General features: G+C 38.2%; 1 protein-coding gene across 2 annotated transcripts in view; it reads left to right on the top strand.

Annotated features, from left to right (window-relative positions):
- Positions 1-23,287, top strand: part of LOC119741047 (ubiquitin-conjugating enzyme E2 Z-like) — a 48,160-nt gene that overhangs the window by 14,711 nt on the left and 10,162 nt on the right. For both annotated transcript variants that reach the window (XM_038216655.1, XM_038216654.1), the window contains 3 exons: positions 1,224-1,411; positions 11,615-11,726; positions 12,738-12,853. In XM_038216655.1, coding sequence (XP_038072583.1) covers positions 1,224-1,411; positions 11,615-11,726; positions 12,738-12,853 — 416 coding nt within the window. The remainder of the gene's footprint in view (positions 1-1,223; positions 1,412-11,614; positions 11,727-12,737; positions 12,854-23,287) is intronic.

The raw sequence follows: 23,287 nt of genomic DNA, 5'->3' as shown, positions 1-23,287 counted from the left end.
TCAGAGATTGCTTCGTGGGTTGGTTTTTTTAATTTTTTTTTTTTACCTCAAAAAATATTAAATCCAAAACATGTTCTCATTTATTCTTTACTTACTTGTATTTCTCATAGATAAACTGTTTGTTTTGAACCAGTTTAAAAGAGGTAATGTAGGTTTCATGAACCTATGTTAGTTCGATGGATGCATACACAAACCTTCACAATGCGTCTCTCACATCAGTTCTTGCTTTCTTAAGAAAAAGGCATTATTTTCACTTTTAAGTGGTTCCAGAAATTAACAATGATACATGCCCAGATATTTGAAATACATGTACGTGTGTGTGAATACAGAGGGGTGCATACCTATGTTCCCCAACCCTAACCCTAACCTTAACCCCTAACCTTAAGGATTTGGGGAACATAGGTATTGGGGAACATCAGTACAGTGTTCCTTCTTAACTCACCGATAACAGCTTTTGTATTTCCTATTTTCCTTGGTAAGCAAACAGCAAGCGATGTCAATATTGTATCTGTTCTGTCAATCAACTGTAACTGATGACATAGCCTGCCCTGATTTAAAAAAAAATATTTAGAACATTTAAATTCAGCTATCTTCCTGCTGTTACTTTGTGCTAAATTCAGAAAGGCTACTTCAAAACTTTGCCTTGAATCATAGGCTACAGGTTATTATATTAGAATACATACATGGATGTTGTGGGTGTGCATGTTGTATGGCTTTGAGGCGAAGGAGGTTTCACATTGCAAATGTCCAGGTTAAACAGCTGGAGATCAAGGCTGATAAAACACCAATAAATCAAGTTGAACTAATTTTGTCTGGCATAAAGACTCTGCAAAGATATATAAATTTAGTATACTACATGTACATTTAGAGATTTTTTCTCTTCACTTTCAAATTTTCACAAACTAAATATCTGTGTAAGTTTAGATTTTACTCAAAAGCTTTTACTATTTTAACTTGGGAATCCTCTGAAGTTTTAAATGTGGGAGGAATTTCCATATGAAAATTCTGAGGAAAACCACTGAACCAAAATAGGGACTGAAAACCCAATCCACATACATGTATTGGCCGAGGCAGGAATCAAACCTGGGTCACCGCGGTGGAAGGCGAGGAAAGTACACCAACCTGACTCCTCTTTGTTTCATTATGTACTCTTGCATCTTTTTTTGCTTTCTCTATTATCCTAACAGATTGGATTACTATCTCTGTTATTATTTTTTTTCCAGGTACATGCCTTGATAACAGGTCCATTTGACACACCCTATGAAGGAGGTTTCTTCCATTTCTTGATCCGGTTCCCACCAGATTACCCAATAAGGCCACCGCGTGTTAAGCTGGTCACTACAGGAGAAGGAAAGGTCCGTTTTAATCCCAATTTGTATCGAAATGGCAAGGTCTGCTTAAGTATACTTGGGTAAGGTTCTTTTTCATGTAGTTCATTAAAACATTTTACTGCAATTTTTAAGCTCAAAGCCAGGTTTCTGAAATGTTAATTTGGATAGAAATCATTTAATGCTTATCTACCGGTAGTCAGGCACACTGTCCAGTGCTGAATACCTGTAAAATGGAACAGTATTCTCATTAGAAATAGTATGGATCATTTTCATTTTATTTAACAAATACAACTAGAAATGTGTTTGTGGGCAAACGCTGAGCTGTTTCGACCGTTTTAGCAACAACTGCCATGAAGGAGTTTCATCCAAGTGGAATGTACATGTACATATGTATTCTTCTAAAAATCATTAGACTGTCTAGAAGTGAATTTGGTGTTATAAATTAGCAAAATGTACATGATGTCGTATGAGTAATGATGACGTCATCACGACATCTCTTGTTTAGAAACAATGCAAGTTAAGGGTCTGGGTAAGGGTCACGTGACACGTAATGGTCATGATGACGTCAGTAATGATTCTGCCTGAATCCTCAGATGGTGGTCTAAGTGTGTGCCAGGTTTGAAGTCGATCGGATTTGAAAAAAGTCCAAAAGTGCCCTGCAGAATGAAAATACGTGTTATCCTATGGAAAAAAAGTGGAAGAAAAAAAAAGAGAAGAAACTAGATTTATGTTTGTGGACAAACACAGGGCTATTTCGGTAACTTTTTAGTGACATATATGTGACATAGTTTCAAGTATAAGTTCCATCCAGGAAGGATGTGTAGTTATGTATATATTAAATGGTGACATATAAATATGTGATTACATTCTCATAGGGCTTTGAATTATGACGTCCCATGTCACGTGATGACGATGATGACATCACATCAAAAAGGAAAATAATTTGTTATTGTATTTTTATGTCATGTAAGGCTGATAGGACAACATGTGCGGTAGTGATCAGGACCAATACAGTTCTGTAGATATTGGCCTTCAAAATATGCACTTTTAATATGACGTCACATGTCACGTGATGACGTTATCGTGACGTCACTTCAATTTTCATCTATAACACATCCCGGTCTAGGTACGTACCAAGTTTCAACCCAATCGGACCTATAGTTCTGTAGATATAGGCCTTCAAAATATGCTCTTTCAATATGACGTCACATGTCACATGATTACGTCATCGTGACATCACTTAAATTGTCATCTATAACACATCCCGGTTTATGTACATACCAAGTTTCAACCCAATCAGACCTGTAGTTCTGTAGATATAGGCCTTCAAAATATGCTCTTTTAATATGACGTCACATGTCACGTGATGATGTCATCGTGACATCACTTCAATTTTCATCTGCAACACATCCCAGTCTAGGTACGTACCAAGTTTCAACCCAATCGGACCTTAGTTATGGAGATATAGGCCTTGAAAATATATATGTCAGATCTAGCAGAAATCTGCTAGAAAATGGTCACCGCAGAAAAATCACATATAATGCAACGTAACTTGGCACGTGATGACGTCACGATGACGTCAATGTTCACAGCGATGTTCACTGTGTACGTGCACTGTATGTTTAGATTATGTTAAACACATTTGAAACCTCTCTGTTTTCATTTCACCACTAATCAGGAATATAGGGGAAAACTAACTTGACTTGAACTAATACCAGCGTGGCAGACAGGATAGATTTACACTACCTTTTTTTTCAAAGGCCTGCCACAACCAATATGTAAGGTGTAACCATCTAAGTTATGTATAAGGTCAAAGTAAACATTCATTATTTCAAATTAAAAAACAATCCATGAAACTAGAGGATTCAGTGGCTGTATAGTGACAAAGTGAAATCAGCGTGACAGACGGGACGGAAACTCCACTCCATATTTTGAAATTGACTTTCATTGGAAAAAGCTATCTGTTCCCCTGGGAAATGTAATGTTTTTTGTCTTTTAAATTTAATCACTTTCATGCCAATAATCAGTGAACACTTGACTTAGTAATTCAAAACATGGACCTGGAAACACCAGGCTCATTAATGTTGTGACAAACGAGATATTTATATGCTAAATAAATGTAGGCACAAATAAGAAAGACTAGTAGTACATGTATATTAAAAACCAGAAGAGTTTGCAAAAAATGTATGTTTAGTTTTTTTTTAACCTAGAAGTGATTGAAAAAATGTGACAGAGGGGACAAAGTTATAGCAAAGGGGTAAATTGTGACAGACGGGACAGATTTTGAGATAAAATATCAGATCAACTATACTATACGTCAAAGGATATTTTTATTTTACTTTCTAGGTGAGGTCACCTTGAAAGAAGATAGGAATTCAAGTTTGAACCAAAAACAAAAAAAATATGTTCATGTAAAAATTACACAACTTTTTCACGTTTTTTTTTTGACAACGTGATTTTTTTTTCAAAATAGTTCAGGACTGTTGTGTTTTATCTTTTGGTTGAAAATTATATAGTGGTGGATTAGGACAGAATTAGACTTCATCATCTTGGCCTGCACATCGTAGTCGATGATAGTATACAAATACAACATGGTTTGTGGGGAAATAGTGAAAACTAATGACCCCGAGGTGTTGGATGATTGGGACTAGCCAAGGGAGATTGTCCCAATCATCCAATACAGAGGGGTAATTTGTTTTCACTATTTCCCCGCAATAACATATGGTGTTTCATTGGTCCATTCCACCATGTTTTTGATCATGCAGTATTTGGATAAAGTGAAACATTAATTTAATTTAAGAAGACAAACAGAATGTAGTTAATGTTAAAAGTTAATGTTGTGTCATTTAATAACTTCAACATTTACACAAAACACTGGATTTATTTGTGTTAAATTTCACCCAGTTCCTCCTCATTTAAAATCGCAAAGCGAGCACCACCGGTCACCATTTTGATGTATGCCGTAATAGACAGCCACAACTGTCCTCACTGGTTCTGTGATCTCCACGATATGCACGTAAAGCGTATGCGTCGATGGTTAAGAGATAACACAGTACTGGAACAAATCTAAGGCTGCGACCCAGGTGTGTGATAGTACCTCCCTGGTTTTTGTGCGTCACGCGCACGTACAAAGACGCAGGGTGATAGTAAAAACTTTCACACGATCGAGTTGCTGGAATGGACCAATGAAATACCGTGGTTGCCTGATGAATATTTATGAGGTATAGTAATAGCGGTGACTGCTCTATGTTCCGACACCCCCATGTTCCGACAACCTAGATTGTGTTACTCCCGGTTAGGGTTAGGGTTAGGAATAGGAATATGTGCAGTCGGAACATAGGGGTGTCGGAACATAAGAGGTGTAACCGTAATAGCCAGTGTTGTAGGTCTCGAGACCAGTCTCGAGACCACTTTTTGCTGATCTCGGTCTCGGGAGCTGCGGTCTTGGGCTTGGTCTCGGTCTCGGTCCCCTTTGGTCTCGATATTTTGGTTGGTCTCGGGTCGAGACCAGCCAAAATGTGGACATTTGAGTCGGGCACATAAAGCAAAGTAAGTACCAATTTATGCAATAAAGGCCAACCATTTTCGGGGATTGTGTAGTTTAGCCCACCCCTATGGGCGTTAACTTAAGTATTTCTTATTTCTGAAAATAAACGAGGTGCTCCAAATTAGTGACATTTTTGACCTTAATCTTCTCTTTAATTTGGGATAGTATTTTGGAGAAAGATTACATTTCCTACCTGATTTTCCAGCAATGAATTCACACACTCTTACCAGTTACCACTCACTGTTGCCATGAGAATGTATGATGAGACCCCATTTTCTGGCTGCTCATTTGAAGTACCCCATTATTCCTCCAAAAGCAAAATCCCAGTCAAATAAAATAAAAATCCATATCTGGTTACCACCTCGCAACTTTTGGGTCTACAAGTCTACCGGTATTTTCCATGACGGAAATTTTAAAAAATAAATCAATTTTTTTTGCTTCAATTTTTTTTAAGTCAGGTTTTATAGGAGGCCAAATGTAAAATTAATGTTGCATTTAAATATCCGTCAGTAGTCATAGCTGAAACCAAGGGGTGGCTGTGGAGTTAAGGGTCCGAGTTTCTATAACAGATGAAACATCCACCTTTCACTTTTTACTTTTGTCAAGTTTCAACATTGCAAAAAATAAGTGAAAATTTTCGTACTCCTAATTTAGACATTCTTCATCAGATTTACACTTTATATTTTTAAAAAGTGGCAAGGAAATATGGAGTTATTTCCAATTTTTTTAATTGCTTGTGACAATAACAGATTCTGTTGCCATGTTGTAATTTAAGGTATGAAGCAAACATGAAGAGCACTCGCATGACACAAGCAGGTACAAGAGATTCCTAGCTTTCAATCACTTCCTTCACATCAACGTCAGCATCTCAAGGACAGACTGTTCAGCTGTAATTATGTGTCTTGGTTTTTATTTAGATTATTGATATTCATTATCCGCGGTCTCGATCTCGGTCTCGGACCATATCGGTCTCGGACCATATTGGTCTCAGTCTCGGTCCGCCTTGAAGGAGCCGGTCTCGGTCTCGAAACTTCAGGTCTTGGTCTCGGTCTTGGACTATCCGGTCTCGACTACAACACTGGTAATAACACATAACGCCTCAGGAGAATTGCAAAATGAAGTCTTAAAGACTTGTACTGGAAGATTTTTGCTTCTCGGCAGATTCATGTGAGCCACTGTGTAATCTATCGCGCCACAGCAAGTGTTCTTGTGTTATTTCTTTCCATGATGAGAGAGGGATGGCGAACGCAGTGAGGCCGGGTTTTATAACGTCCTTACACCGCAGCCATGGGCAACAAGGTGGACGGGGGGAATCTGCTAGCTCGCTGTAGAAGATGTTTTTCGGGAGCCTATCTACAAACATGGCCAGTCCAACGGAGGCAATGAGCTCTAAGCATGGTATCCATTAGCTTCCCAGGATATGCCTAGGATTGACCGGAGATATCAAAAGTGGAAAGCAATCAGGGGGCGTTCATGACGACAATATGTTACCCATGTCTCGCTGCAGTAGAGAAGGATGCTGAGAACGCATGATGTGTAAACACGGATCTTGAGGTTTACACTCTGATTTCTGTTGTTCCACACTCTCTTACGAAGGTTGCCAAAAGTTGTTGAGGCTTTACCAATGCGACAGCTTATCTCAGCATCCAGTGAGCTGTTGGTGGTGACTGTTGCTCCTAAGTATGTGAAGTTCTTGACCACCCCAAGAGTAGAGCCATTTAACATAATATTTAGTGGATTGGCTTTGCCTTGAGGGAGGACAACAATCTTGCCAAGGTTGATCTTGAGGCATCACAAGCTCTGGCAAAGGAGTTGCAAGAGGATTGCAGACCAAAGTCTGTGTGCGAGACAATAGCAGCATCGTCTGCATAGAGAAGCTCATGGACTCTGATGTGATTTACCTTCGACATGGCACGAAGACGAGTGAAGTTAAACAGCTTGCCTGAGCTTCTAGTGTGCAGGAGAATTCCAGATGGCCCGGGGTAAGCACGCACAAAAATACTGACACAAAGATGCCAAAGAGAGTTGGAGCAAGAACACACCCCTGTTTAACGCCAGTGATGATAGGTCTCTTGTCTAACCAGCTACCATTGTGTTGTGTAGTTGCGTTCATGTCTTGATGAAAAGCAGTTAAAATTGTGAGAAGATTGTCCAGACAGCCAAATCTTTGAAGACTTGCATTAAGCCCAGTCGTACTCACGCTGTCAAAGGCCTTTGACAGGTCAACAAAGACCACATACAGGGGACGCCGTTGCTCAGTACATTTCTCCTGTAGCTGCTTAAGGGTGAACACCATATCAACTGTTGAACGAAAACCACACTGGCTTTCTGGCAGAACACGGTAAGCCAGAGTCTGTAGGCGTGGAAAGAGTACCTTTGCAAACACCTTCCCTGCGAAGCTCAGAAGTGAGATTGCTCTGTAGTTGTTGCATTCTTGATGACTCCCTTTGTTCTTATAGAGCGTGATGATATTTGCATTTTTAAGTACACTTGGAATGCAATGCTTCTCCCAACACAGATAAATGATACTGTGAAGCTCTGATGTCAGCACATCCCCACCTGACTTAAAGACCTTAGGGGTAAGCCATCAGCACCTAGTGACTTGTTGTTGTGAAGGGTGCTCATAGCTTTCTTTCAGCTTTTTCTTTCATGCATATTATACAAATGTACCTGCTGTCCAAGTCATGAAGAACTTTGAGGGATGGTAATGACTCCAGAACTTCTTGTGTCACAACAGCATCACGAGAGTAGGTAGAACAATAATGTTCTGTCCATCTTTCTAGTTGATTGCTGGGATCAGTGATAAGTACACCATCTGTTGACAGTAGTTGGGCCGATTTTCAGGAGTGGGGCCAATGGCTTCCCTTATCCCACTGTGCAGGCCTCGGAGATCACCAGTATCTGCACATGACTGGATGTGGTCACTAAGCTTTGACCAGTAGCGACGAAGTGGTACACGATTGAGGCATTGAACATTGTGTTCACCAAAGGCTGAGATGGAACATTTCATAACATTTCTGTAGCTGCCTGTAAATGATGTTGATTTAGATGTTGATGTTTTGCTGAACTGACCACCAAGCAATTCCGGGAATTTCTCCACACATTTATCGTCTTTGGTGTTAGAGACATCAATGGCTGGTGTAGGCTTTTATTTGTCTGTGTGATACTTCTTGGTGCTGATTTTCAATCTACAGCGCACTAAGGCATGATCGTATTACAGTCAGCTGAATGGAGACTGCGGCAATGAATAACGTCTCGAAGTTGCTTCCTCCACACAATCTCGTGTTAACGCTGATGCTGTCTTCGTGAGCGGGGGTGCATCCATGTTGTTTTGGAGGCATATGAACCAGCAAAGAAGGTGTTACAGATGCATAGGTTGTACATGTATAACTTGTATGTTGCACGAAGTTTGAGTAGTCGCTGACCGTTTTCATTCATGCTGCCAATGTCGTGTTTGCTGATAACATTACTCCAGGAGTTCAAGTCACAGCCAATGCGTGCGTTGAAGTCTCCTGCTAGGTATCTATTTTCACTAGCAGGGATTTGAAGAACTACCGAGACATCAAATGCTGGTAAAATTAGTCTTTTGTTTTGAGTAGGAGCGTATGCAGATATGATGGCTATAAATCCACATTTAAAGAGAAAACAAGTCTTCATGAGATGAAGAGAAACATCAATTGATCCATAGTGGGGAGATCATTTTTCACAACTGTACCACAATTGTGCATAGCTAGGTCTGTTAGATTCAGGATAACCAAACCAAAATATAGTATAGCTATCCTCTGTAATTGAACCGCTATCACGGAGCCAGGTATCACTCAATGTTGCAATGTCCTTATTAAGACGTCCTTGGTTGGGAAGATTTTGGAGTGGTCTTGATGCTGAGGGAGTGTACATTCCAACAAGTGATGGTACGTGGGACAGTGGCAGGATGTCGACCCCGTCGCACCTGTCCAGGCACATGCCAGCCTTGCCAGGTAACGGAAGATCCAGAACTGCTGGACTCCCGATTCACCATATCTGAAACTTTAGTTGAACTTCTCATAACAGTTAGTGTGACGGCAATGCGCCCGGTCAAGGTCAAAGAAACTGGGAAAGAATACAGGGGCTTGTGTGCCCGGGACAAGTGCCCATCTCAGGACCTCGATGCATCCTGTTTTAAGGTGCCAGACACTCCCCATTCACACCTCTGCTATAGGTTTTTAACAGGGATTGGCGTGAGACGCCAAGTAGTAGGAGTTTGGTTAGGAGAGGCTAATTGAGATGCAGGCTGAATGGGATATTTGGTGGATAGAGAGTGGCTCAATTCTCCCTACCATCCTGACCATCCTAACCCTTTGATCCCCAATAGACAACCAATAATCAAATCTTTGAGAACTGTAACAGAGGGGAACTCAAATTTCCATCACAAAATATGGGAAACTTCAAGCCTTGATAAAAACAAATCCAAGTGCAGTAGAAGAAAAACAAAAGCTGTTTCTAAAACCTTGGTTTGTCTACTTTCCAAGGAAAATGATTGACGAGTAGAAAATGTTCCGGTACTTTGAAAATTCATGAGTTCGCAACTCTTATCCAGTAAAATTCCCAGCTTGGTAAAATATTATTTGTTAAGATTTTTTCAAGATTTTTTTAGCTTTTCCCCAATTTGCGGAAAAGCCTTTGTTTTTGTTAAGATTTTCCTTTTTTTACTTGTTTTTTTTTTCTTTTTGTTCTCTCCCAAATGCCATAGACTGTACATGTTTTATTCAGCCAAACACTTTTGGCATAAAGCAAAGTCCTATTCCCATAAAACTAGTGAACTTGTTCCCCAAAGAGTGATGTCATCTTTAACATGTATATCTAAAGTTCTATATCTAGATCACTGTAGGTATGTACATGTAGGTAGTCTGAAATTGAGGTGACATGATGACATCATCAAAAATGCATTTTTAAAACCACGTATAAGGCTAAGTCCGATCATCTTGAAACTTTGTGGGTAAGTAGATACTGTTAAGAGTATACAGAACCCTAAGTGACGGCATCACCCGATTAATTTTTAAAATTTTTACATTTCTTCTAAAAGCACAATATGACATAACATGCAACCTGATACACTTCAAACTAGGCACAGCCAAAGACCCAAAAATTTAGTTGGCCCTCGACAGGTGATGTCATCATGACGTCATAAATGGTCATGTGACATAATCTTAAAGGTGTATATTATATTATTTTATATCCAGAGAACTATACGTCAGATTGGGTTGGAACTTGGTATGTACATTGATGAGGATATGTTACAGACAATAATTTGAGTGACGTTCTGATGGAGAACTGCAAGAACAGCTAGCTTAATAAGTCGTGGAATAATATTCTTGCATATCATTTTCCTGACTGCATATGCATAAAAACAAAACATTTGTAAACAATTACTCACCTGATTTGTTATTAATTTTTTTTAACTTTTAAGTTTTCTTCTACAAGCAAAAGTTGACATAAAATGCAATCAGATTGACTTCAAACCAGGATCAGACAAAGATCCCAAGGTTAAGTTGGCCCTAAACAAGTGATGTCATGACATCACCTTAAAGATTTTGTATCGAGAGAAATGTAAGTTCAGTTGGGTTGGAATTTGGTATGTACAGGGCGTCCTGAAAAAAAATGGTGCATGTAAATCCCTCCATTTTTGCTCATTTACAACCTGCGGATGTTTACATCATCTTCAAGGTAATAGATTTAGCTTGAGAATACCGTTTGTTTCATTGAGATTGCTCTTGTAAATCCAAAGATATGTTTGAATAACGGCAAAGCCTAGAGACCCATTTTGTGCCACTTTCTGTGAAGCAGTTAAAATCAGTATAGTCCTAGTCTAAAACCAAATCACTTTACTGTTAGTGATTTTGACATATTTAAGCAGAGTGTGCAATATTTATTTATATTTAATTGAACTCTTTTATTGAAGTTTTAAAAAAGTGAACCTATCTGTAGTGTACTATTAAATTGTTTCAACATAAGAACCCTACATTATCCTGTGAATGGAATGTTTGTCTTACACCCATAGGGATAATCTTATCAAAAGAGCCATACTGGCATTGTCTGATCTTTAAAGCACTCGCTTCCTAAAAGTGGCACAGAATGGGTTTTTTTTGGCTTTGCGGTTATTCAAACATATCTCTGGATTTACAAAAGCAATCTTAATTAAACAAAAGGTATTCTCAAGCTAAATCTGTAACCTTGAAGATCGTGTAAACATTTGCAGTAACTTCCAGTTGTAAATTGGCGAAAATGGCGGGGTTTACATGCACCATTATTTTCAGGACACCCTGTACATAAAGAGGGGCGTGTTACAGACAAAATTGGGGTGACGTTGTGATGAAATCATTGTGGGTCACGAGACATTATCTTAAAGATGCCTATTTTAAATTCCTATACCTGGAAAACTTAGCCGTGGAAATTGTTCTTGCATATAATTTACCTGACTGCATAAGAATGAAAACGAAACATAAACTCATAAAAAAAAAAATGTGGAAAAGCCCTACATGTATGTTCTGTTCCTCGAACAGACCTAGACCTACTTTTTTGTTAAAGTGAATATAAAATCCTTGGTCCTGAGAGAATTGTGCAGTTTGATTTGCTAAATATAAAATTTGAATGTACATACACATTGTACATACATGTAAAACCATTGCGGTTAGGTCCAGCCGAGTTTGACTAATTGCAGTTAGCTGTATTGTTGATGTTATATCATTTGTTGTTACAGAACTTGGACAGGTCCAGCCTGGAGTCCTGCCCAGTCTCTGTCCAGCGTGTTAATCTCCATTCAGTCACTCATGAATGAGAATCCCTACCACAATGAACCTGGTTTTGAGCAGGTAAGCCATCACTTGAAAACTCACATTTTTGTAAGACAATTATTATACTGTACATGCAGCTACGTCCTTGGGTCAGGCAGTCTCCAGATGACAGGCAGAGCATACTGTCTGAAACATTGAGGAAACGTCGAGTTTTCCCCTGTTCTTTTCAGAACCTTGCAAACTTACAAAAGAGATAAATTTGTCACATGGTGCTGACATAAATCTTATCTTATTGCTACCTTCGCCATGCAAATCTTCAAATCTTTCAAGATGACCTATTAGCATTAAGGAGGCAAACTGCAAGGTGTCCCAAAAAATGATGATGTTGATTGTCGTGGCATACACGGCAACGATCTGGCCGACAGCAAGGTAGCAATTTGGATTTTTTTCTCATTACAGGTTTCGATGTCATGGGAGAGCTTGCAAGTAATAACAATCATCAATAATTGTTGATAATAGTTGAAAGAAAATCTTATTCACTTTTACATGTCTTCACAGTGAAAGTTGCATGTTTTGTATAACATGGGACCGATGACCTTCCTAAGATGGCATTGCAGTTGCCTACCACAGCATTTTTTTTTTCTTCTATTTTTGAACGTTCAAAACCCTCTGAAAAAGCTTTTACTTTGAGTTGCCTTTATGGACTACCAGTTTCATCCTGCAAATTGACTGTTCCCTGTCCCTACTTTATCAATACTGATTTGAGGCAGGAACCACTGTATCCTGCAAGTATTGGATTGTCGGACCACAAATAATTTTGAATTTAAATTAATTATTCCTTCCATGGCCAACTTTTTTTATTCAATGTCTCATTTAAAAGGGAGTAACATTTGTATAGCTAGAAAACTAAGAATTTAAAAAACAAATCTAGTATTCAGGATGCAACTCTAAAATAAATGTAGCACAGACAGTGCATCTTGAACATTTGAATACGTGTAAGGCTTCTGCTTTATGCATAAAAGTTTTACAGAAAAATAAATTACTTGCATTGTGGTGTTTGTATTTTTTGTGTTTTTTCATGTGTGATAGGAACGACAGCCAGGTGACTGTGAGCGTTACAATGACTGTATTCGCCATGAAACCATTAGAGTAGCTGTTTGTGACATGTTAGAAAGTGAAAATCCATCTATGCCAAAAACACTCAGGTTAGTACTTGCTACACTCAAATATTACCACTTGGAGAATACTCACAACACACTGATCATTCTTTGATTTTGCCATGACATACATACATTGTCTTCACGCCCAGGTTGGTATGTTTCAGTGCAATAAGCGAGTTTGGTATACCAACTGTGCATGTGCACATCAAGATTTGTCAATTTTTCTTTCGGGATCAAACTGCATCGTGTGCTTGCAAAAGCATATAGTTGAGTATGTATGGGGGACCGTGCACACCCCCCCCCCCAAACTAACTTTCACCAATTGTTTTGGGTGTCTTTTAGGGTCCTAAAACACATTTTGGATGTTAACAGTAAAAAAAATCCGATGCAAAGAAGATATCCAAGATGGCGACCAATATGGCCGCCAAAATTGGTAAAAACTGAAAAAAAAGACATATATCAGCCAAATAATGTGCTAAAAGCAAGCATAAATAAAATGGTAAGTTATATGTTTTAAACCCTCAAAAATTCATTTCTGGTATCCTTTTTTTGCTATTATGCTTCAAATTCAAGATGGCGGCCAATTTGGTGGCTAATATGGCCGCCATATTGGTAAAAAATGGAAAAAGGTCACATATCAGTCTTATAGTATGATAAAATCATAGATAAAATGGTAAAATATGATTTTGACCCTCTCAAATTCATTTCAGGTATCTCTTTTTTGCTATCATGCTTCAATTTCATGATGACGGCCAGGATGGTGGCCAATATGGCCGCCAAAATGGTAAACAAAAGTAAAAAAAAGTCATACATTAGCAATAAAATGAGATAAAAGTATCAATAAAATTGTTAGTTAGATTTTTTTACCTTTGCAAATTCATTTCTGGTATCTATTTCTTGCTATCATATTTTGCTTCAAATTCAAAATGGCGGCCAATATGGCGGCAAATATAGCGGCTTATGTGGCCGCCTTATTGGTACAAAAACATTTAAAAAGTCATATATCAGCCAAATAATGGGATAAAATCATAAGTGAAATTGTTAGTTATATGTTTTTTACCTTCACAAAATCATTTCTGGTATCCCATGGATGGCTGCAAATATGGCCTCCAAAAGCGGTCAAATGTGAGAAAAATATATATATTAGCCAAATAATATGATAAATGCATACATTTAAATATTAGATACATGCTCTTAACCCTTACAAATTCATTTCAAGCATTTTTTTTCGTTTTGCTACCATGAACCAAATTCAAGATGGCTACCAATATGACTGCCAAAAATTGTCAAATTAGAGAATAGCCATGTATTGGCTATAGATGTAAATGATATGTATGAGTACAAGTTGAGATTATGTACTTGAGACTTCATTGTATATCTGGATTTGCCTTACTTGCAAACATGTTCCAAATTCAAGATGGTGGTCTAAGTGACCGTAGTAAGGCCGGGCTTCCATCAACGGCCGGTTTAAGTATAGGCCAGACGGTAACTTGGCCGGTTAGTTTAATCTTCTTCAAACTGGTCAAGCAACCGGCCAGAGTCTGGCTGAGGCACCCACTAACTAGGGGATGTATTGTGTTCATGCCTGATTATTGCAGGTACGTCCCAGCAATGAGGGGTATTTAATCCGCTTAATCCTCCATGGTCAACAAAAGCCCTTAAGTGTGGAACTGCTATAGAAATTAACTGGCCACTTTCCTCAAGAGTCAGATTCAGGCGAATGGTCATGATAAATAATTAGGGGTTACTTTCTGCTTCTTCTTTTGGTAAATTTTACTTTCATAGAAACCAAACTGCTAGGTAATACGCTAAAACGAAATGTAATGAATAAGTATATGCCAGCCATCCATCTATGGAAAGATAGAGTCTGGAAACTTGTTTACACCATGTTTACACAATAGGCACTAATCCGCTTAGAACTCTTTGTTAACTTTGGAGGCTGACAGGCTGCATACCAGAAGGTTGTTAGTTGGGTGACTGCATGAGGGGCAAAAATACGGCTGAGGTTCAAAGGGCTGGTACAGGGCAGCGCAGTGGAGGAGGTCAGTTCATGGAGGTAGAATTAGATGTCCAGGAAATTCTACCTCCTAGAGAGCACATGGCTACATTATTTGGATCATAGGGCCTATATGACGTTTTTCTATTTTTTTACCAATAAGGCGGCCATATGGGCCGCCATATTGGCCACCATATTGGCCGCCATTTTGAATTTGAAGCATTATAGCAAAAAAAAAAAAATACCAAAAATGAATTTGCAAGGGTAAAAACATATAACAAACAATTTTATTGATGCTTGTATCACATTAGGCCAAACAAAAAAATACTTCTGCTTCCGATAACATGGCATTCGAAAATAGGGTAGGTAGGTAGGGATTTTTTTTTTTTTGGGCCAAATTTTTTTGTGTACGATCATATGGAGGCGTCTGCATGTAGTCAAGGGAAAAGGTATAAAGTGATGGTTTTGGGTGTTTTTTTTCTTCTCATTTTTCCAATAAGAAAATTAGGGTAAGGGCTGTCAAAATAGGGTAGGTAGGGAAACCGGAAGCAGAACTATTATTCTTTTGGCCTTATTTGTCTGATATATGCCTTTTTTTGATTTTTTACCAATAAGGCGGCCATATTGTCCGCCATATTGGCCACCATTTTGAATTTGAAACATGATAGCAAGAAATAGATACCAGAAATGAATTTGCAAGGGTAAAAAACATATAACTAACAATTTTATTGATGCCTTTATCTCATTTTATGGCTAATATATGACTTTTTTTTGACTTTTTTTACCATTTTGGCGGCCATATTGGCCACCATCCTGGCCATCATCATGAATTGGAAGCATGATAGCAAAAAAGAGATACCTGAAATGAATTTGAGAGGGTCAAAATCATGTTTTACCATTTTATTTATGATTTTATCATACTATTAGGCTGATATGTGACTTTTCCATTTTTTACCAATATGGCAGCCAAATTTGCCGCCATCTTGAATTTGAAGCATAATAGCAAAAAAAATTAACCCAAAAATGAATTTTTGAGGGTTTAAAACATATAACTAACCATTTTATGTATGTTTTTAGCACATTATTTGGCTGATATATGTCTTTTTTCCAGTTTTTACCTATTTTGGCGGCCATAGTGGCCGCCATCGTGGATATCTTCTTTGCATCAGATTTTTTTTACTGTTAACATCCAAAATGTGTTTTTAGGACCCTAAAAGGCCCCCTCCCCCCAAAAAAATTGGTGAAAGTTAGTTCGGGGAGGGGGGGGGGGGTGCACGGGGGGTCCCCCGTACATACTCCCCTAATAGCAGGTATCATGAAAATTGAAGAGATGATTGTGTTCTGAAATATAACATTTTGCAAAAAAAATTTGGACAGCACAGTATTTTTAGGTGTTTTGTGTGTCAAAACTTTTCTGCGAACAAAAGTTCCATCTCTTTTCGATTGCACAAAAAATTGCACAGAATGCAGATTTGGTTACCACGTCCCCCATAGCCTTGTGTGTATTTGTCTGCCGTGGTTATCATGGGGAAAAAAAACATTGTCAAATCTTGCTGTGCACCAGACTATTTTGGAATACCAAACTGGATTATTCAGGAGCTCTTTAACCCTAACCCCCTAGGCCCTTGTTGCTTACAACCATCCTCAATCCTCCAAAATCCTCCAAAATTTTCCAACTCCGCCTAAATTTTTCAAAATTGTCAGACAGTCCTGCCTCAAAATGCATTCATCCTCAATCCTCCAAAATCCTCCTCATCCCAAAACTTTGCACTCGTGTTTAAATGAAGGATAACCAACGCCAAATCCTTCAAAATCATCAGACAGTCCTGCCTCAAAGTGCATTCATCCTCAATCCTCCAAAATCCTCTTGTGCTTCAATCACCATTCATCCTCAATCCTCCAAAATCCTCATGTGCTTCAATCACCATTCATCCTCAATCCTCCAGAATCCTCATTTGATTCAATCACCATTCATCCTCAATCCTCTAGAATCCTCCAAAACCGCCAGGAGGATTTTGGAGGAGTGAGGTGGGTTAGGGTTATTCCGTCCTTGGCTGTGTAATAATACATGTACATGTAGTCCCCTAGGTCACTTCATCAGAACTTGTTTATTTGGACACCCTGTTTAAATTTTATGGTTGTCATATTTTTTTGGCTTTGAAAGAGGGTCGGTTGGTGGGGGGGGGGGGGGAATCAGGAAAAAAATCTATGTGGAATGCACATCGTTGTGTCAGTGCAAAAACGTAAATGCCAAGTTTGTGAAAATTCAACTTTTATGAATTTTTATTGAGCTTTATCTATACGTTATTACCAGAGAGTTTCATTAAAATATATTGCGTCAGGGGGAATTGAATTAAAGTCATAAGGTCGTATATCGATTACAAACCAGACAGACCATTTATATGCAAAATCTTGTACAGTCATGTTGATGACACCATTTAAGTTTATATTTGCATTTTCTTGAAACCAAATTATCAGAAAAACAAATTCAATTATATTTTCTAATTTTCGTCTCAAAACGTATGTTGATTTCATTCATTTAAAAGTTCTTTAACTTAAAATCACATCTTAAAACAAAGAGTGAAACGTACATGGTATTAAAAATGTTGCTGAATAAATTACCTTCCTGAGGTTACTTTATCTTTTAATTTAATGTAACTCAATAATTCAGCCGAGCCACTACAATATATTTATGAGTTTTTCTCAAAACAACTCAGAACTGAGTTATGATGTTGTTGCATTCACACAACAATATTATGGCCAAAAAAAATATGCAAATTGTTTAACTTATGAGTGTTTTTTATTCCAGCTTTTATATGAATAAGATGTAATCCATCTTCGGCAATTTCTGGCATATGTTTAAGAAAATGATTAAAATATAAGACCATCCTTGGCAACTTTGGCAATTGTGTAGTTACATGCTCCACTCCTAGATCCTATAAAGAGAACTAAAATCCAGTTCATTAGTTCATAAAATCAGTTACTAAACTCACCCAACTAGTTAGCAAAGTCGCAGATAGAGGAAAATATTGTGGGAAATATTTTGGTAACACTGCACTAAAGATGACAAAACACAACAAGAAAATAAATTTGACAAAGAACTCACCACGATGTAATGTGGACCTCGAAACCAACGATAGTCCTACTCTTCAAAAATGCCATAAATAAGGTCCTCAGCATCAAAAAGACTGTTTAAGGTTGCCTATGTCATTTTGGAATGATAAAATTGCCAAACCTTGGCATGAATGTGTTGAAAGTACAGCGGGGAGAGAGGGAGGACATTTTGACCATCTGTGACCTTTTTGCAGCAGGAGGGATAAAAACACCAGTTTGCAAGTTTGTTTTAAATGCAAGGTTGTTCGGTATTTTTAGTTTAAGATACATTTCACATTAAAATAAGCATTCTCAACTGAGGTGTTTGTAATAAAAAGAAGACAGCCCAATTGCAAACATACATGAAAATTTCATGTATGAAATGGACGATTTGGCATCCAGTGGACAGTAGACCTCTCGTCATCCTACTGTTCTGTAGATCACTCCTCTGGCGGTTTCTCAAAATGATATGCAAACAGAAATTTTACTAGGAATAGTTCAGTTGCAATTTATACCTTTGCAATCCGTTCCCCTTTAGCAAACACCGTGGACACGGTGTCACTGTGACGTTAGTTGAGTATGTATGGGGGAGCCCCCTGCACCCCCCCCCCCCCCAGAACTAACCAACACCATTTTGGGGGGCACCCTTTAGGGTCCTAAAATACATTTTGGATGTTAACAGTAAAAAAAAATCCAATGCTCAGGAGATATCATAGATGGCGGCCAATATGGGCGCCAAAAATGGTAAAAACTGGAAAAAAAGACATATATCCAAATTATGTGATAAAAACATATTTTAAATGGTTTGTTATATGTTTTAGACCCTCAAATTCATTTCTGGTGTCCCTTTTTGCTATCATGCTTCGAATTCAAGATGGCGGCCAATTTGGTGGCCAATATGGCTGCCGTATTGGTAAAAAATGGGAAAAGTCATATATGGGCAATTCCATGGGTAACAGACTGACTTTTTGGGAGGGGATTTCACATTGTATCCCTTCAGTAAGATTGTTGTAGTAAGTAAGGACCAAAACTCAGTACATTTTTGTTCATTGCAAGTGCCCCTATAACCTGCAGTTTTTCTTTCCAAATTAATTCTTTGTTGGGGTCCGGTAAACTTATGTGTTGCCATGGTAACAGACTGACACTTGCGCATCCTGCCTTTTCAAAACTGAGTGTTCAGTGGAAAAACTCTCTGAAGTTGGCAAATAAAAAGTAATGGCACACTAAATATATTGTAAAGCTTAGTCCTTGCTGTTTATAAATGGTGGTGGTTTTCGTAAATCACTGCCGGGTAAAATGGCACGATCAAAAATATGCTCGGTAACAGACTGACATTGGTGGTAACAGACTGACATGCTCTGAGTTCATGTGCAACATGTACAGTAAACCAACATGTATGACCTCTTTGTCATGTTCTTTTCCTGTTTAAACCGAGGTTTTAGGTGTTTGAAACCCTTGTGTAAGTACAAGTGTAATTTTGGACGAAAAATTCAAATTTTGGGCCAAAATCAAGAAAAACGATGATTTTGGCCCAAAACGTTGATATAGCGCCCTCTAGTGTTGTCGTAGGATGGCGAAGTTTGTTTGCATGCTTCTATATTGACTCAAACAATATTTGTACCAAATTTGAAAGCATTTGAATGCAAAATGTACAAATAATGCCAAAAATACTGTTTTTTGACAAAAAATTGCAAAAACATAAAAAAGCAAAGCGCCCTCTTGTGGTTGCAGTAGCACAACCAAATGACTTCAAGTTATTAAGTACCTACCAACCAACATTCTTGCCAAATTTCAGGAAAATAGGCCAAAGCACATGGCTGAAGTTGTAGTGGTCAGAATACCTTCACCTGGGCCCCTGATTTAACTATGCACTTTACCCACAATGCCTTGCATCTAGAGCCATAGACTTGTACATCGTCAGTCTGTTACCACAGGCGTCAGTCTGTTACCATGGTTTATTTCATTAATTACAAAATGGTACATGAATTTTCTTTGTCAATTTTGTTCATAGCTTGATGACTACAGAGAATCCAAAAAAAAAGTTATTCTAACTAATATATAAGACTAAACAAATATTTTTTTAGATATTTCGGTAAGAGACTGACACATGTTTTGGTAAAATTTAAAAGTGTCAGGATTTTGGGTAAAATGCAAAACAAATTCAATTTTGTAATTCTAGGCAATAAAACGCGGCTTTTTTCTTAAAAATTACAAAAATCAAGAAAATGTGTCAAAATTTACTTAATTAATTGGCAAAATATACCTAAAATTGCAATTTATTAAAAGTTCAAAGCTTTTTAACCAATAAGTGTTTTTTTCACCCATTTTCATGTCAATGTTGCATTTGATGTAAAAATGAGCGATTTTGTTTTGTATTCTGTACCTTATCAGCTTCAAAATGGTAGCCAACATGACCATTTATCATGAAAAACAATTTATGACCCTCAGGATGACATTTTCACAGAATTGCCCTTATCAGCCTAATAATATGACAAAATCATAAGTGAAATTGTTAATTATAGGTTTTTGACCTTCACAAATTCATTTCTGGTATCGCGTTTTTGCTATCATGCTTCAAATGCATGATGGCGGCTAAAATGGTGGCCAATATGGATGCCAAAATGGAGGGGGAAAAATGGAAAAAATCATATATCAGCAAATAGTGTGATAAAAGCAACAATTAAATTCATTTTTTGGGATCTCTTTTCTTGCTATCATGCTTCAAAGTCAAAATGGCGGCCAATATGGCGGCCAATATGGCAGCCAATATGGCCGCCTAATTGGTAAAAAAAAGTGGAAAACGTCAGTTATCAACCAAGTAATGTGATAAAAGCATCAATAACATTCCTTTTTTTTTACCCTCGCAAATTCATTTCTGGTATCCTTTTTTGGCTATCATGCTTCATATTCAAGATGGCGGCCAGGATGGCCGCCAACATGGCTGCCAAAAGTGTTCAAATGTGAGAAAAATGATATAATTCATCTAAATAATGCATTAAAACACATTTATTTCCTCTTCATGACAGAAATGAAAAATATTATAGGTATTGATTAAAATATAAAGGCCACTTGATGTGGCAAAACCTATAAAGCATAGCTTTTATCAGGCATGCCATTACACAAAAACAGACGAATTATAACAGAAAAACAATTACACACATGACATTGTTTACTTCTAAGCAGTTAACAAAGTTATGAAATATAATAATGGGCTAAGAGTAGGATCGCCACGCATACAAAGTCCAAGTGCAGAGACACATCACATATAAAATATATTACATTACATAAGGTACAATTTAAGTTTGCGTTTATAAATATTATATGACCTTGAACATCTAAGAGAGAATGGTACATTATTCCATAATTGAGGTCCAGAGTACTCAATGTTGTATTGAAAGGCAGATGTTCTATGTTGCGGTATGTGGAAATGTAAGTTAGTAGACACACGAGTGTTATAGTTGTGACGGATGACAACAAAAAGGACTCCTTTGATGACGATTTAAATCTCTATGCCCTTGTATTGTACCAATAGCAAACGTGTAGCAAAATGTGCGTTGGGTTTGTACTCTCTAGAAGTTTGGTTCGATAACATTGGGCTATCAAATATGATGCAAAAATCAAAGGAACCTTTTGACGGATTTCGACAAACTTATGAAAATTTGTGACAATGCTGGCGCGCTGACAGCGCCCTCTGTTGACCAAGAAAAATCGGTGCCTATGACGTCACTAACGAGCTCGAAAACTTTCCTACCCGCAACATCCCGGCCCCTTAAAATGAGAATACTAAATTATGATCATTTACTAAAATTACACTGAACTATGTTGCTCCTTTAACTTGAACTATGAACTAGTTTCCGAAACTGTTACTTTAGTAATAACAAATATGAACATTTTAACACTTGGCTATAATACACGGAATATTAACTGATCCATCATGGGAAAATCAACTGCAAATAGAAAAAAACCTTACTTCAGATCTGATAGAAAAACATGCACATTGTGTATCATCTATTCGGAATTCCACTGTAACTTCCTCTCCAGCAGTAGCAAATTTCACAAGAATTCAAACATACTGTGCATAATCAAATCCAAACTATTTACAGAGATTAGCAAAATTGTACATGAAATACAAATCACATTACTTAGTGTATTGAAAATATTATTTCTTGGAAGCTGTCATTTTGAAGTAATCAACGAAAGAAGGCATTTCCAACGGTGATTCTTAAGAAGCACCGTAGGAAAATTTAAATTAGTAGTTCGTTTTGTTATTCAGCGCAGCGCGCACAAGTATTGGAACGACGCACACGCGCGCGCGGTTGTTATAATTCGTCGGATCAGTGCGCTACGTCGCGTATAGCTGCAATTACAAAACAATTCAAAACATGATTCAGTAACTTTTGATTTGAAATTGAGATCTTAGAATGCTGCTTTTCTCGGAATGTACAGCTGAAGCTTAGCTGAAACTTCATCAGGTTAGTTGCTCAGTATCCTTCATTGAACTCTTTTGTTGCTTCAAACGAACAAAATGCACAAATTACTGTAGCTTTAAAGTGGCACTCTGATCTACGTCAATCATGGATTAAAAAATGTTTTGCAATGTTCTCAAAGATTGCGCAGTCCAACTCAGAAATGTTGCTTGTCCGAGATGACAGAACTGTTTCTCTCTTGACTTGTTCCGGTGCTCCGCAGGCATGGGCGTCAATCCTGGGGGGGGGGGGGGGGGGGGGACAGGGGCAAGGGCGGATCCAGGGGGGGCCAAAGGGGGCCATGGCCCCCCCCAAAACGAAACCAATTTTTAATTTTTTTTATGTGACATCGCAATAAAGGCAGGCAATGAGTACACCACCTTATTTTCCTCAAAAAAACATTGGTAAAAGTGGTCAGAAATTGTCTAAGATCGCACCACAGAGCATCTAGAATCCAAAAAAAATTCGGGGCCCTTAAGCGGGCCCCGAACCCCACGCCGTCAGGGCTTTGCGCTCCTATCAGTTCTGATCGAGGTATGTCCTACCCACTTTTGAGAAGCATTGTGCCCGTGTCCGCAGGTGTGCGATTCAGCATGATACATGTAGGGTGGAGTCTGGCCAAATCAAAAACTCAAAGAAGAGGCGGCGCTAGGCTTGCACCTCTGTCATACTTCAATGCATGACATCATTTATATGTGTAAATTCCACAAATGACACAATGATACTCTCCTCTTGCCTACTCCGTACTCCAAAACTGGTGTAAAGCACTCCAATATAAAGGTTGATACCTCATCTCTCCTTGGCTTCTGCAGACTCCATCAGACATAGCTTGTGGATGGGCCTGACGAGTGTGGTTGACCTTGTCTTTATTTTTGCCGATTGGACCAGCTTGTCTTCACCAGTGTAGATCTCGCCGACTCTCCC

The sequence above is a fragment of the Patiria miniata genome, unplaced genomic scaffold (genome assembly GCF_015706575.1).
Source record: "Patiria miniata isolate m_02_andy unplaced genomic scaffold, ASM1570657v1 HiC_scaffold_5, whole genome shotgun sequence".
In the NCBI taxonomy this organism is placed as follows: domain Eukaryota; kingdom Metazoa; phylum Echinodermata; class Asteroidea; order Valvatida; family Asterinidae; genus Patiria; species Patiria miniata.
Note: the sequence above shows the minus strand (reverse complement) of the source record. Positions and strands in the feature narration are given on the sequence as shown.